At 30.7% G+C, this 14,663-nt stretch overlaps 1 protein-coding gene across 1 annotated transcript; it reads right to left on the bottom strand.

The window, feature by feature from the left end:
* Positions 1–4,195: 4,195 nt before the first annotated feature.
* Positions 4,196–6,584, bottom strand: LOC126884779 (cysteine-rich PDZ-binding protein). The gene is made up of 2 exons (XM_050651005.1): positions 6,275–6,584; positions 4,196–5,623 (listed from the first exon to the last, which is right to left on the bottom strand). The coding sequence occupies exons 1-2, from the start codon at positions 6,445–6,447 to the stop codon at positions 5,494–5,496; spliced, it is 303 nt and encodes a 100-aa protein (XP_050506962.1). The 5' UTR covers positions 6,448–6,584; the 3' UTR covers positions 4,196–5,493.
* Positions 6,585–14,663: the final 8,079 nt, after the last annotated feature.

The raw sequence follows: 14,663 nt of genomic DNA, 5'->3' as shown, positions 1-14,663 counted from the left end.
ATCCAAAAGTATCCGTAATTTGAGAAAAATTTTAAATGTTTTTATTTTTTTCAATTAGAAGAATATAGCTGCACATTATAACATAATTTTTAATTCCAAATAACTTTTCTTAATAACAGTTTTCGATATTGTGAAATATAAAGGTACATCACTCTTGAGCGAAATTAATATTTTTTAACATAACTCGTACACTATTGATAAAATTTTATATCTGATGATTGCATCTCAGGTTTTAGATTATGAAGAGCATTTTATAAGGAATAATTTTTTTTCATAAAGTTAATAATAAGAAAGTTCGCATATGGTTCTAGCTTACTGGGACCTGTGGCATGTGTATATGTCACATTTTGAGAACGCATATCTTGTTTAAAAATAGTCCTAGAATTTCTTACAATACACCATTTTAAAGTAAAGAAAATAGGCTTTCTTTTTCATTGCACAATGTATATACCTAAATATACAATAAAAAAAGTTATAATGAGAAATTGAAAAATAATCGAAAAATATATCAAAAATCATTAAAAGTATACAATTTTCAAAAACCATATCTTGCTTAAAAATAGTCATACAGCCTTCTACAATAGACCATTTTAAAGGTAATTGACTTTTCTTCCTACTAAATGTCCATTGCATATACCTAAAGATGCGTAGAAAAAAGTTACAGAACAATGTTTGCGAAGCAACAAGGAAAATGGGTCAAAATCGCTGTGAGTATCGAAGTTTGAAAAACCATATTTTGGAAACTGTAAATTATAGAGACTTCTACCAAACATCATTTTAAAGAGGAAGGATGAAAGTTTTTTTTCTGTAAAGCAATGCCTATACCTATATCCCCATGGCAAAAAGTTATGGGGCAAAAAACAAAATTGCTATCTTTCGTGTTGTTTTCTTGCTTTTCTTTTGAATATATTTTTGCAAAACAAAATATTTTTCACTTTGAAATGCAATATTTCAATAGTAAATTTAACCTGGAACAATTTTCCTGTAGACGTGTTTGCACCAAAAGTGCATAGAACTCACCCTAATTCGCCCTGTCCCTAGGGACTAATTCACCCCTTTCTCAAAAACGCACCCCTTTAGATGGTAGCACTCCGCGGTTTTTTCATATCTAGAGATCCATTGACTATATTAAACAATAAAACCCCGTTAACGTTGTAGTTCCTTTCTATAATAGATAATCAATAGCCTATTACAAGCCAGCCTTAATACTATCCAAGCATGGTTAAAAAAATGGAAAATTCGAGTTAATGAGACCAAATCAATCCATGTTACCTTTACACTAAGAAGAGGTAGGTATATGTCCAGCAGTGTTATTAAATAATCAAATGATTACTCAGAGAAATGAAGTCAAATATTTAGGTTTACATCTTAACAGAAGATTAACATGGAGAACACATATATTTACAAAACGAAAACAATTGGGTCTCAAACTAAGACAACTTTACTGGCTTATTGGCAGGAAATCACAATTAAATCTCAGAAATAAGATCTTAATATATAAAGCCGTACTGAAGAAAATATGGACGTATGGAATTCAATTATGGGGTTCTGCTAGCAGTTCAAACCTAGAAATCATACAAAGATTTCAGAACAAAGTTCTTCGAATTATAACCAATGCTCCGTGGTATGTTTCGAACAACATAATAGAAAAAGACCTCCAAGTTCAATCCATAAAATCTGAAGTCACAAAGTACAGTGAAAAATACAAAAAAAAAACTAGTAAGTACTCACATTGACTTAGTGCGCGAACTGTTTAATGTGAACGATGAAGTGCGTCGACTAAAGCGTTTTAAGCCTACAGACTTAATAAACAGATTTAAATAAAATTAATTAACATTTACCACTACATTATTAACTTTGTTTTTAAATTATGTTAAAGGAAGCCTCTCACTGGACAGAATTCCTACATGTCATTTTTTTCTTCTAATTGTCATAAAATTTACTTATTGTTATATTATTATGAAAGATAACAGATTGTAAATTAAATAGAGCTGAATATAAAAAAATCCTAGACAACTGATATGGGCAGCATTTGGCAAACTATAGATAATATATTCTAAGAAATTCAATTCCCGTGTACCTATCTCAAGCAAAAGATTTATAATAAATGTGTTTTACCCATACAAACTTATTGAGCAGTGACTTTAACACTGACAAAAAGATCAGTAAATAAACTCAGAGTTACACCAAGAGCCATATGGAACATGCAATGCTGGCCTTCGAGACCACATAAAAGACCAAAAAAGATCAGGTGTTCAAGATGTCAAAAAAATAATCACGAAAGCTAGAACACAATATGGAAAGGACAAGACAAATTGTGGAATGGAGCCCAGAAACTATAAAGGAAGCCGAGAATGACCATCGACGATGTGAAAATAGTGGGAAATTTGCTACAAGAAGCCCAGTGTAGAGGATATTAGAATAACCTGAGGGAGACCGATGTCCTGTAGTGGACGCGATTGGGTGAATGACGAACAGGTCAATGAAAAAGAAAGCTTTGACAGTAAGCTTAGTCTAATATCTTCTCAACTACACTGGACAAGCAGATAGATAAACAATTAAAGTAGTGAAAAAAATTGTGGTTGATGTATTTATTCCACTAAAATTAACAAGAAAAACACAAAGGAAGAAATTCATGACATTGGGTCTATTGAATAAAAAGAAGTATTTGCTTTTACTTTCTCGTATTTAAGTATTTACTTAATAGTAATTAAATAAAGCATTAAAGAAATGACTTTATCCAATTACTATTAAGTAAATACTTGTGTAAAAGCAAATACTTCTTCTTATTCAATAGACCCATTGACTAAGTTTTTATTTTTATGTTGGTATATTTTTGCTAGTATGTTATTCATGATAGGTAGAATTGTCATTGTATTTTTTGACTAAATAAATGTCAAAGAAGTCACTTTAAGGGGATGGGTACGTATTTTCGGCTGCAATGCTATTCAAATGGGGATTCATTTTTTTCGAATCCTGAGAAAACTAATAAGTATTTTTGAAATATTTAAACGCAGAATGAAAGATTACGTTATTAGCGAGGGTCGAAAGTCCCTGATAACTTCTATAATGTTTATTTTAATAAGTTACAGGGGTGAAAAACTAAGAGAAAATTTAGTGTGATTTTTAATTTCAATATTTCATTCAAAAGAAACTTTTTTTTTAATTCTAGGGGACTTTTGGCCCTCGGTAATAATTTAGTCTTTCATTCTGCGTTTAAATTTTTCAAAAATATTTATTGGTTTTTTCAGGATTCGAAAAAAATGAACACAATGTCCGTGGTAATATTTTCCAAATCTATTTGTCTTACAACACACTCAGTCGAATATAATATTGTCAGCATATTGTTAGTCAGACAGTGACAATTTTAAATATTTGACATGGCATCGGGAATATTTTGAGTTGTTGATTAAATAATATTGATATAATATAGTGTATTTGATAAATAATTGATTTAAGATGTGAACTTAATAAAAAGTTATTTATTGTGTATTATTTGTGGAAGATCCAAGCAAAGAATACATCAGGATAATATATTCTGTGATCCAAGTATTTTGTTGTTAAAGATGTTCAAAATTGTAAGCGTTCCATAGTAACAATATAATATTAAAAAATCACTTTAACACTTTTCCTCTTTTCTCGATTGAGTATTAGTTTTTGTTGTACATATAAATTATTACAATCACTGAATACATAGTTGGTGAAAAAATTATCACATTTATTAACTGAATAATTAATTTGCAATTATACAAATAACAGTTATCCAAGAACATTCAAAAGCCATCTCTTTAAGTTAATGATGACATTTTCAAGTAGAATGACATTCTAGTAATGTTTACCTATCCATACCAGTGTGAATTTTACTACACGTAATTTGCCATGTAAAGACAGAAAAAGTAGGGATAGCCGTAAAATATTTGCAAATTATGTACCGATGGCCTTAAATAAAATATGAGTGTGATTCTAAAATACTGGAGAGGAACAGAACTGTCAACTTCCAGAATTACCTGAAGAGATTATGAGTCATTTCTAGATGAAGAATGGAAAAAAGTTCTTCAGCAAGTCCCGGCACCCAATGAGCTCTAGGATTATCTCTAGGTCAAAAGAAACTCCCATATCAACAAGTTGATAGAAAAACAGGAAATTCACAGGCATAGAAAAGTAGTGGACACATTTTGCGAGGCATAAAACAAGGTAAGTAAGAATATTTTTATTTACATTTACTGATTACAAAATAATATGCTTAAAAATATACAAACACACACTTTATTCATAGAAATAAACATAGTGAAATATTAATAATAGTTATACACAAACTATAATTTAATAAATATACCGTATTTACTAAAAACAAAATACAAAAGTTCTTTAGTCTTAATTTTAATGTTTACTGCTAACATTTGTACTTATACAGGGTGGTGAATTGGAAAACGGGCCATAGGAAACTCAATGTAAAATTCTAAACTGTTGAATTCCTGCTTCCCTAATTATTCTACATCAAAAGACATGAGAAACTATTTGTAGAGGATTGAAATCTTTATTGAAAACAATTGTTAAAATTGTTCTAAGAATTAAACACATTCCAAAATTTTGTAAAATATAAATTTTATCAAAGTATTTGCCAAATTTAGGCCACACACAAATTATTATACAGTAAAACCTGCCATATCCGGATCAATGTGGCGACAGACTGATCCGGATATGAAAAAATCCGGATATCAAGACCACTTCTTTTATAGTGTCTCTTAAACGTTTTCTCCTTCATAGATTCCAGTAATCAACGCCGTCAGTAACTTTCGTTGATAGACACGTTTTATAGATTCTATAATACATTATTTTGCCATATTTTAGTTCTTTTGGGTCGGGATGAGAGGGTGCGTTGTCTAACAACATTGCCTTTCTCGGTAGATTTCGGTAGATCCAGATGGCAGAACTGTCCGGACATGGGGAGGTCCGGATATGACAGGTCTGGATATGGCAGGTTGTACTGTATTAACAATATTTTGAACTGTCAGTATTTTTATTTTATCGTTTTTATTGTTTAAAAAACAATAAAGTCGAAAAGATGTCCTCAGTTGAGGAGAAAGTAGTAATAATAAAGATGTTTTATTCAGTCAATAGTTTGCGTACTGTCAGAAATAGTAACGTGTGGCCTTACTTTTACGCACTTACTTAAGTATGGCAAATGTATTCTATTTTTCAAAATTTTGGACTGTGTTTAAATCGTAGAACAATTTTAACTTTTGTTTTTAATACAGATTTTAATCCCCTACAAATAGTTTCTCATGACTTTTGATGTAAAATAATTAGGGAAGCAGGAATTCAACAATTTAGAATTTTACATTGAGTTTCCTATGGCCCGTTTTCCAATTCACCACCCGGTACATATACGAAAAGAAAAACTATTTATAATACAGTAAAACAGATCTTACATTTTCATCTGTCTTTTTACCCTTTATTATATCTAAGTCTGCCTTAAAAGCTTACTCTCATTCAAGTGGAAGATTGTCTATAATTCTTGGTACTGATTATTTTCTTTCCACACATGGCACATATTCCTTTCTTGTAGGCACATGCCTGGCAGTAATGTGATCCAACTTGGTGCACTTTTTGCCTACATATCCTACAAAAACAAATAGGCTAATGTGATTTTGTAATTTTTTAAGAAATTAGAATGGAACAAAGCATCTTACCATTTCAGATTTGTGGATGTCATATTTTTAATAGTGGATAATATCCAAGAACTAAATGAAATGTTACAACAACTAAATGACGCTTCCCAAGCAGTAGGCTTAAAAATGAACTATAGTAAAATAAAAAATAATGAGCCAGGACCAGATAACAATTCGAAACCAGACCATAGAAAGTGTGAACATTAGGTATATCTGGGCCATGCCATCAAACTATGAAAACAAAATCAAGACGCTAAAATTAAAAGAAAAACACAACGGGCATGTGGTGCTTACAAGAATGAAACTGGCGCTGGGCCAGCCACATAATCAAATATACCTAATAATAACAGCTGGACAGAGAATTCTAGGACAGTCATCTAGGTGGACGACAAGAAGCTTCGAAAGACCTCAAAAGGGATGTTTAGATGATATGAGAGCAGTGGCTGTCAAACAGTGGATTAGATTGGTGCAAGACAAAGAAACATGAAAGCCATTGGAAGAGATCTACTTTCAGGAGTGAATGAAAAATGGTTGATAAAGAAGAGTGTATTGTAAATATGTACTGTTTGGTTTATAGTAGGATAGGTAGATTTTATATTTACCTGCAAGTTTCAAATTTCGTCGTGTACGGATTGAATCGATTTTTTGCTGAAGTCAGAGCTTTATTTTCATTTACTCTTCGTCCTCCAGATTCTGTGGTGTTTCTAGCCCCAGTTTTCCAAGGATCGGGAGTGATTACTTTTCCACATTTTGCTTGGCATTTATCGCAGACCATGATTTACTGCTAAAAAGGTAAAATCAATAGCAGTATTAGAATAAAAGGAAGGATATAACGACAATGAAATGTTTTGAAGAACGAAGTTTATTTTGATAAAATTTAGGTTGACATTTTTGACACTTATTAGATTAGGTATTATGACGTTAGCCGGCCTCTTCTGTTTCTAACATTACAGTCAGCTTACCACATATAAATGCAATTTATGTGTAGATAACAGAAAATAACAGTTTTATTAACTTTGAGACTTGATTGTTCGATAAATATTTATTCAAAATTAATTTGGTAAACTCAAATAAAGAAATTAAATAATGCAAAATCAAATACCAACATGTTAGACAACCAGTTATACACAATAAAACTGAATTCACAGAAAATCAAGGAGTTATAAAATAAATGATTTTTTCTACGAGCGTGCAAAAATGTCTACTTTCGCGCACGCATTTTAGTTTAGAAAGTTTCACTTTTCCGCACGCGTGTTACTTTTCCGCACGCGGTTTTTACTTTTTCGCACGCGTGTTAATTTAGATATGTTAATATGGCCTTAAAGTAATTATAATACATGCAATAAACTAATATTTAGATATTATTTACTAATTTATTTCAAATATTATATCTTATTGTGTTCCTGTTTTAATGAAATTAACACGACAATTCGATGAAATAAAATTATTTTGACATAATATTCGAAAGTCAAATTGGTAGACAATAACAGTCGTTTTGAATCATCGTCATGGAAACCAGATCGTCGTCATGCTAACTAATTATATTGAAAGTTTGGTTTTGACAACCTTGTCAAAGAATTAATTTGTGTATGTATTTTCATATTAATTAAATTAATTGATTAAGATTTGGTAATTTTTTAAAGACTCAGAAAAAATATTGTTCCTAACTCTTGCAGAAAGTCTCTTTTCCGCACTCAGTTTCCGTTTAGAAACTCCCGTTTCTAGTCGTTCGGCAAACTGCAGTCGCGTGCGGAAAAGAATGACTTTCTGCACTTGTTAGGAAATAGTCATTTTAGCATGAGCTCAACTTTTTCGCAATTATATTAACAATAAATGAGTATATCAAACTTTGTAATACGTCATTTTAAAGCTTTTTCCATAATCTCGAAGATATTTGTACTAAAAAAATTATAAGTTTCACTTTTTTCCGTTGATTTGAAAAAAAAGGGGAAAATGCCATTTTTTGACAGTTAATTGTTGATAAATAAAAATGTCCGCCAGATCCTACGCAGGAAATAGTTACAATTTGTTCCTATAGGTATTACCTGTCGAAAAAACGCTTCAGTACCCTGGCTGCTGAAGTGTCACGAACAGGGTATATTTTTGTCTTATTACCCTGGCCTATAAAAGTGTACATTCGTTTTTGATTTAAACATATTGAACCACGTTTGGTGTATCTTCGGCTTTTTATGGGTTTAGTAAATTTATTCGCTTTATTTCACTATTTTTATCGGTTTATTATGTTATTTAGCAGTTATGTATATTGATTTGACGAAATTTTATAATGCATTATTTACATAGCTGTTTTTTTCAACTCTTTTTTGTAATTTACAAATTTTTGTTGTTGACATTTTCTTAGTATTTCGTCTAAAACCGTAGTAAATAATATTGAAATAGTCCACGGTGGTTCAGGGGCCATTATTTTTTTCTTTACGCGATGGAAATTCGCATTTTAATCCCACCGGTCTAAAGATTTTTATAAATAATTACGAAGACGGACAATAAAAAAACCACACAGTGAATGATGTACGTAATTTAGTCTCAGGCTGTATGCTCGCCCCCGTTAGGTAAATTATTCCGATTGGTTTTTATGCACAAACATACTCAAAAAGAGGTCCTTGTAGGCCAGGGTAATAAGACGAAAATATACCCTGTTCGTGAAACTTCAGCAGCCAGGGTACTGAAGCGTTTTTTCAACAGGTAATACCTATAGGAACAAATAATAACTATTTCCTGCGTAGGATCTGGCGGCCATTTTTATTTATAAACAATTAACTGTCAAAAAATGGCACTTTCCCGTTTTTTTTCAAATCAACGGAAAACAGTAAAACTTATGATTTTTTTAGTACAAATATCTTCGAGATTATGCAAAAAGCTTTAAAATGACGTATTACAAAGTTTGATATACTCATTTATTGTTAATATAATTGCGAAAAAAGGTCGGAATTTCAAAAAAAAATATTTTCTCAATAACTGTTGTAAAAATTAGTGTACAGCTTTGAAATTTTTGTCAAATGAGGGCTCTTTGGTGCTTAATATGTGATAAAAATTTCAAAGCGATTCATTCAATTGTTTAAATTTTATTCAAATTGTGTATCCCAGAGAGCATTTTTTTTTGCAATAACATAAGCCAGAAAAAAATGACCTTAGAACCATTCCACAGGTGTCAAATGAAAGAGCATGAGCTACATTTTCAACATGGTTTAAAAAAGTGAATAAAAATGCATTTATTAGTAATAAATAATTATGCAAAATATCGTCAATTTTTCTTTACAGACTTTTTGAATATTTTTTTCAAAAAAAAAATTAACTTTTTTACCGTGTTTTAAGTGCACAATTACCAAGTAATGTTATCTATATCATAATTGATAAAAAATTGTAATAAATATGTATAATTTCTTATAAAACAAAATAAAAAGTTTATAAGGAAAGATTTACGATACTTTTGCATAATTATTTATTACTAATAAATGCATTTTTTATTCAGTTTTTTTAAACCAATTTGAAAATATAGCTCATGCTCTTTCATTTGACACCAGTGGAATGGTTTTAACGTCATTTTCTTCTGACTTATGTTATTGCAAAAAAATGCTCTCTGGGATAAACAATTTGAATAAAATTTAAACAATTGAATGAATCGCTTTGAAATTTTTATCACATATTAAGCACCAAATACCCCTTACTTGACAAAAATTTCAAAGCTGCACACTAATTTTTACAACAGTTATTGCAAAAATATTTTTTTTTGCAATTCCGACCTTTTTTCGCAATTATATTAACAATAAATGAGTATATCAAACTTTGTAATACGTCATTTTAAAGTTTTTCCATAATCTCGAAGATATTTGTACTAAAAAATGATAAGTTTTACTGTTTTCCGTTGATTTGAAAAAAAAAAAGGGGAAAATGCCATTTTTTGACAGTTAATTGTTGATAAATAAAAATGGCCGCCAGATCCTACGCAGGAAATAGTGACAATTTGCTCTTATAGGTATTACCTGTCAAAAAAACGCTTCAGTACCCTGGCTGTTCAAGTGTCATGGAAAATACCGTATTACCCTGGACTATTATAATAAATCCACATGGTGACAGGAGGTACCACGGTCGGAAAATTGTTTAAACAATTTTTTTAAACAAATTCAAAAAATCACTTTTTTCACTTCAGACAAATATTTTTTAGATTCCTTGGGTTATTCTGAGCAAAAAAGGAATTGCGTTATTTTTTTCTAAAATTGATTGTTGTCGAGTTATATTTAAAATTTAAAAATAAATTAAAATCGATTTAAAATTTGAAAAACGCAAAAATTGACTATTTTCAATTACTAGCACACACATTACTATTATAGTACATGCGCACACAGACAGTATGTATTTCGTTGCTAATCTTTCAAGATATGTATTGTTATGATTTACTTTTTATTACTTTAATATCAATTAATCTTTATTTGATTACTCCAATTAATTATTTAAGCAATTATCCAATTGTCGTAAATCATACAAAAAATTAAGAAAAATCTCAGGGTGCCTTTTTATAATACAAAAAAAAATATCTAAATTATCTTATGTTATACTTATCTTCTCTCGTGGTTTCAGTTTCAGTATCTCTTAGTTGGTTCTAATCGGGAAAAAATATTAGGAAAGGGAATTAAATAGAAATATAAAACAAGCATACAGAATTGTCTTTTATTATCAAAATCAAGACTCTAAAAATCGATCAAATTTAAAACCTGTGGACACAGCTGTCCGAATGAAATTTTTACCACTTAAATTTATTCTAGTTAAAAAAAAACAATTTATCGGTTTGTTCGCGATGACTTTGATAAAACAAGCTAAACAAACAAATTTAGGTATTCGCAAAATTACCTATACTTCCTATTTACTTTTTGAAATATTGGAATCTTAATTCATATGTTTTTACTCAAAATTTTAGTTTCCGAACATAAAAATATCTTTCACATAAATTAACTGACCTTTTGCTTCACTCACTCTGATGTCTTCTCTTGACCCAAAACAGCTCTCCCTCGTTGACTATGTTAGGCTACCCATCAGAGCCCTCTCCGTTCTCAAGCTTCAAATCTATCAGCATACCAGCACCAATTCTCCAACGAGCCAGGCCTTTTTTAACCAGTACTCGATTCAAACAGACTCCAAAAATTCTCTCCTCTCCTTCTCACAATAATACAAAATCAAAGAGGTATTTCGTCTCAATTTGATCTGTCTCTCGTTCCACTTTTCAGCTCTATTCACCACTATCAAACAACCACTGGTACTTGCTATCTAACTATCCACGAAAACGTTGACTGCTCTTCAGCGATGTCAATAACATAATGCTCTTTTCTTTCTCAAACTGTCTCAACTTTCAAGCTTCTCTTTCCCCATTCCAAGTGTCTAGCCAATCAGAAACATTTATCTCTCCACCTTCCTCTCTTTTCATTCGAAAACAAACAGTCATTCTTTCAAAAATATTCCTACCATCATAATAATTACTTTCGGGGAATTCTACAAAATTTACTCGGGGTTAAACAAAAAGAGATTAAAATTCCAAACTTTCTTTTAAACTATTTTTCTAGAAACTAATAATTACCTCTACCTGTAGATTCTACTTTTCCCGTAATAAACAATCTTTTTACATTATGATCCTAAACAAATCTTCCTTTCACTTTAATTATTCACAAAAGTCTTTAATTCTTCATCGAAAAGCTCATTAAAAGAGAGGCCCAATTACATGCAAGCTAACTTCTAATAAATATTTACAAATCAATATACAGGGTGGATCAAATTTATGTGCCCGTGTTATATAAAAAAATAAATTTTTTATTCTATCTTTGATTGATAGATTGATCCACAATAGTATGTATCAGCGCTGTCAGCGCCAAATAAGTCATATATTATATCATATAAAAGGATATACATATTAGTGTTCTTAGTAAATGTATTATTTATTATAATTTTTGTGTCTTTGGATTTGTCTTCCTCGGGAATAAGATATTTTATAATAATAGTAAGTATATTTAAAGTATTTTTGTATACCACTTGGTCTATTAAATTTGTCAGTATGTATGAGAAATCTTGTAACCTGTCAAAGCAAAAGGGATATAGCTCAGTTAGACAAGGCGAAAACGGCGGGTTCGTTGGAAAAATATTCCCATAATTTTTTTTTGCATAATCACATTCGTGAGACACCCCAGAATAAGGTACAAGAAGTCGCCCACGCGAAAAGTGGTCCATTTTTTTTAATAATTTTTTTAATCAAATTGCAAAAATTAATATTTTCGGCCCGGACAATTTTTTTTAGATTCTTCAGACCATTCCGGACAAAAAAGGTCTCTTGTAATTTTTCTCTAACGTTGATCGTGTTCGAGTTATAAGCAATTTAAAATTTGAAAAACGCGAAAATGGCCATTTTTAAGACCTAATAACTCGGTTAAAAATGACTATTATGAAAGTCAGAAAGTGATTAAATAAAATTTAAAGCCTCCCCTACATGATCCTGAAGAAGAATTTGTGTCATTAATTTATTACTAAGCTGTTAATTTTATTTATGAATTATGAGCGGTAAGATCGTATTGACGCGGCTGCAAATGTGAGTGCGAGTGAGATGCGCCATTGAGCTGCCTAAATGGCATCTCTTTCCCACTCATCATGGACGGCTGCCTAAAACGTGCATGACGCTCAATATTATTACTTAAAAATAACAACTTAGTAATCAAATAATGACAAAAATTTCTTCAGGATCTTGTAGAAGGGGCTTTAAAATTTGATTTAGTCACTTTCTGACTAGTAATAACTTTTAACCGAGTTTTTAAGCCTTGAAAATCGCCATTTTTTGTTTTTTTCAATTTTAAAATGCTTTTACCTCGAAAACGATCAACTTTAGAGAAAAATTATAGGAGACCTTTTTTATCCAGAATGGTCCAAAAAAACGTAAAAAAAATTTGTCCAAGCCGAAAATATCGATTTTGCAATTTGATTAAAAAAAATTTGGACCACTTTTCGCGTGGACGACTTCTTAAATCTTATTCTGGAATATCTCACGAATGTGATGATGCAAAAAAATTTCATGGGAATATTTTCGCCAAAGAACCCGCCGTTTTCGCCTTGTCTAAGTGGTAGAGCGTGTGACCGGAGATCAAGAGGTCCCGGGTTCAAATCCCGGATGATATTTTTTTATATTTTTGGTATCGTTTTAATAAAATTTTTTTAAAAGTGGTAGGTAAAGAAAGTTAGTTTAATATTTAAATAGAATACAAATAACCTGCTAAGTATATTAATTTCGTTGAAATCATAATAATAGAAGTATAACTTCTTACGTGCGTACAAAGTACACACACATTCTTTTTTTTTCATTATTTTATTACAAAGCTGTTATTTTTAATTATTTATCAATGAACGCTAAGCGCAATGAGCGCAAATCGCGTATAACTCGACAACAATCAATTTTAGAGAAAAATCACAAGAGACCTTTTTGCTTTGAAGAATCCAAACAATCTAAAAAAAATTGTACGAAGTGAAAGAATTGATTATTTTAATTTGTTTAAAAACAATTGTGTTTAAGGTACCGCCTGGTGCCCTGTGGATATGTTATACGGACCTCTTTTTGAGTAAGTTTGTGCAAAAAATAACGAATCGGCGGAATCGGAATAATTTACCTAACGGGGACGAGCATACAGTCTGGACTAATATATAATACCTACATAATTTTTAAAAGCTGAAGAAGAAAATGGAACTGTAGACGAATCTGTTGATTAAAGATTAGCGGGCCCTAAAGATTTTTCTAGTTTTTTTATTTATTGTTGGCTAAATAAACAAAAGGTACAATTTGGTACTTCCGAATGCACTGACAGTTTAGTTCTGACATCATTCAATAATTTCCGTCACCATCAGTTGCCATCGACCGTTCAAGATATGAGGTAGCTGAACCTCAGAACCTGTCACAACTCATGTGAGGGTCATATGGTACCCGGTGCTTAATCATGTATTAATTATAACATCCATGTTATTTAAAACAATTTTTGTCAATGTATCCATGACTGTATCATTTTAAAGGATCTTTACCCATATATTTTCAATTGTGGTGGCTTAGCATGTGAACATGCTGTAAGTATAGCCTAAACTTTTTTCAACCTTAGTCAACATTTTAAAATTTTTGTATTAAATTCATAGTTTATATTAGGTTCAGCACTGACGATGATCTGTATTCAAATCGAAAACGTTCTGCATTTGTGATGTAAGTAGCCCTTTTAAGGGAATTTTTAATAAATTATATATTATATACCATATTCATAAAGGATTTTAATTAATCGTTTAAAAACACATAAAACAACTGTCATCTTTAAGTAGTTATTAATAATACAGTTTATTTTACAAAACTTTTCAATAAACGTCAAGCTAGTGTTAGTTTTATACAGTTTTATAGATTAAAAATAAAATGTTGAAAAAACTTGGTTTCCGCCTCTTTTCACCTCTATAAAAAGGAATGCACACACAAAATTCATCAGTATCCAGTCATAAAACTGCAGATATAGATGTCTTTTAAAGTCTCAATTATACTTTGACTATTAATGTAGAAACATTAAAATAATATACCTGCCAGTATTCAAGCCAATTTGTTTCTTTATAAATATTTATAACAGTTTTTTGTTTAAAATGCCAAAAACAAATGCCCCGAAGCCTAGCATTTTTACCTAAAACAAAAATTGTGTTCTGGATTATAAAGAAAACAACAGCAACAACCTGTTATACCCCATCCCTCGTTCCTGCCGGCTGAAACCTGTTGTACTTGGCCCAGAAACGCATGGGAAAGCATCCACTTCAACTCTAGCAGTGGTTCTCCAGATGCCACTGTTGCCAGTATTAGGAAAATTTCTTTACAATCCAGATTTTTCTTTTTAATCAAATCAAGTTTAAAAATCCGTTTTTGCTAATAGATATTATACTGACTGAATATTTCCATAATATAAATTTGAGAAATTAGGAGCCGGTTTCTTTTCT

Source organism: Diabrotica virgifera, chromosome 5, assembly GCF_917563875.1.
Source record: "Diabrotica virgifera virgifera chromosome 5, PGI_DIABVI_V3a".
Taxonomy (NCBI): Eukaryota; Metazoa; Arthropoda; class Insecta; order Coleoptera; family Chrysomelidae; genus Diabrotica; species Diabrotica virgifera.
Note: the sequence above shows the minus strand (reverse complement) of the source record. Positions and strands in the feature narration are given on the sequence as shown.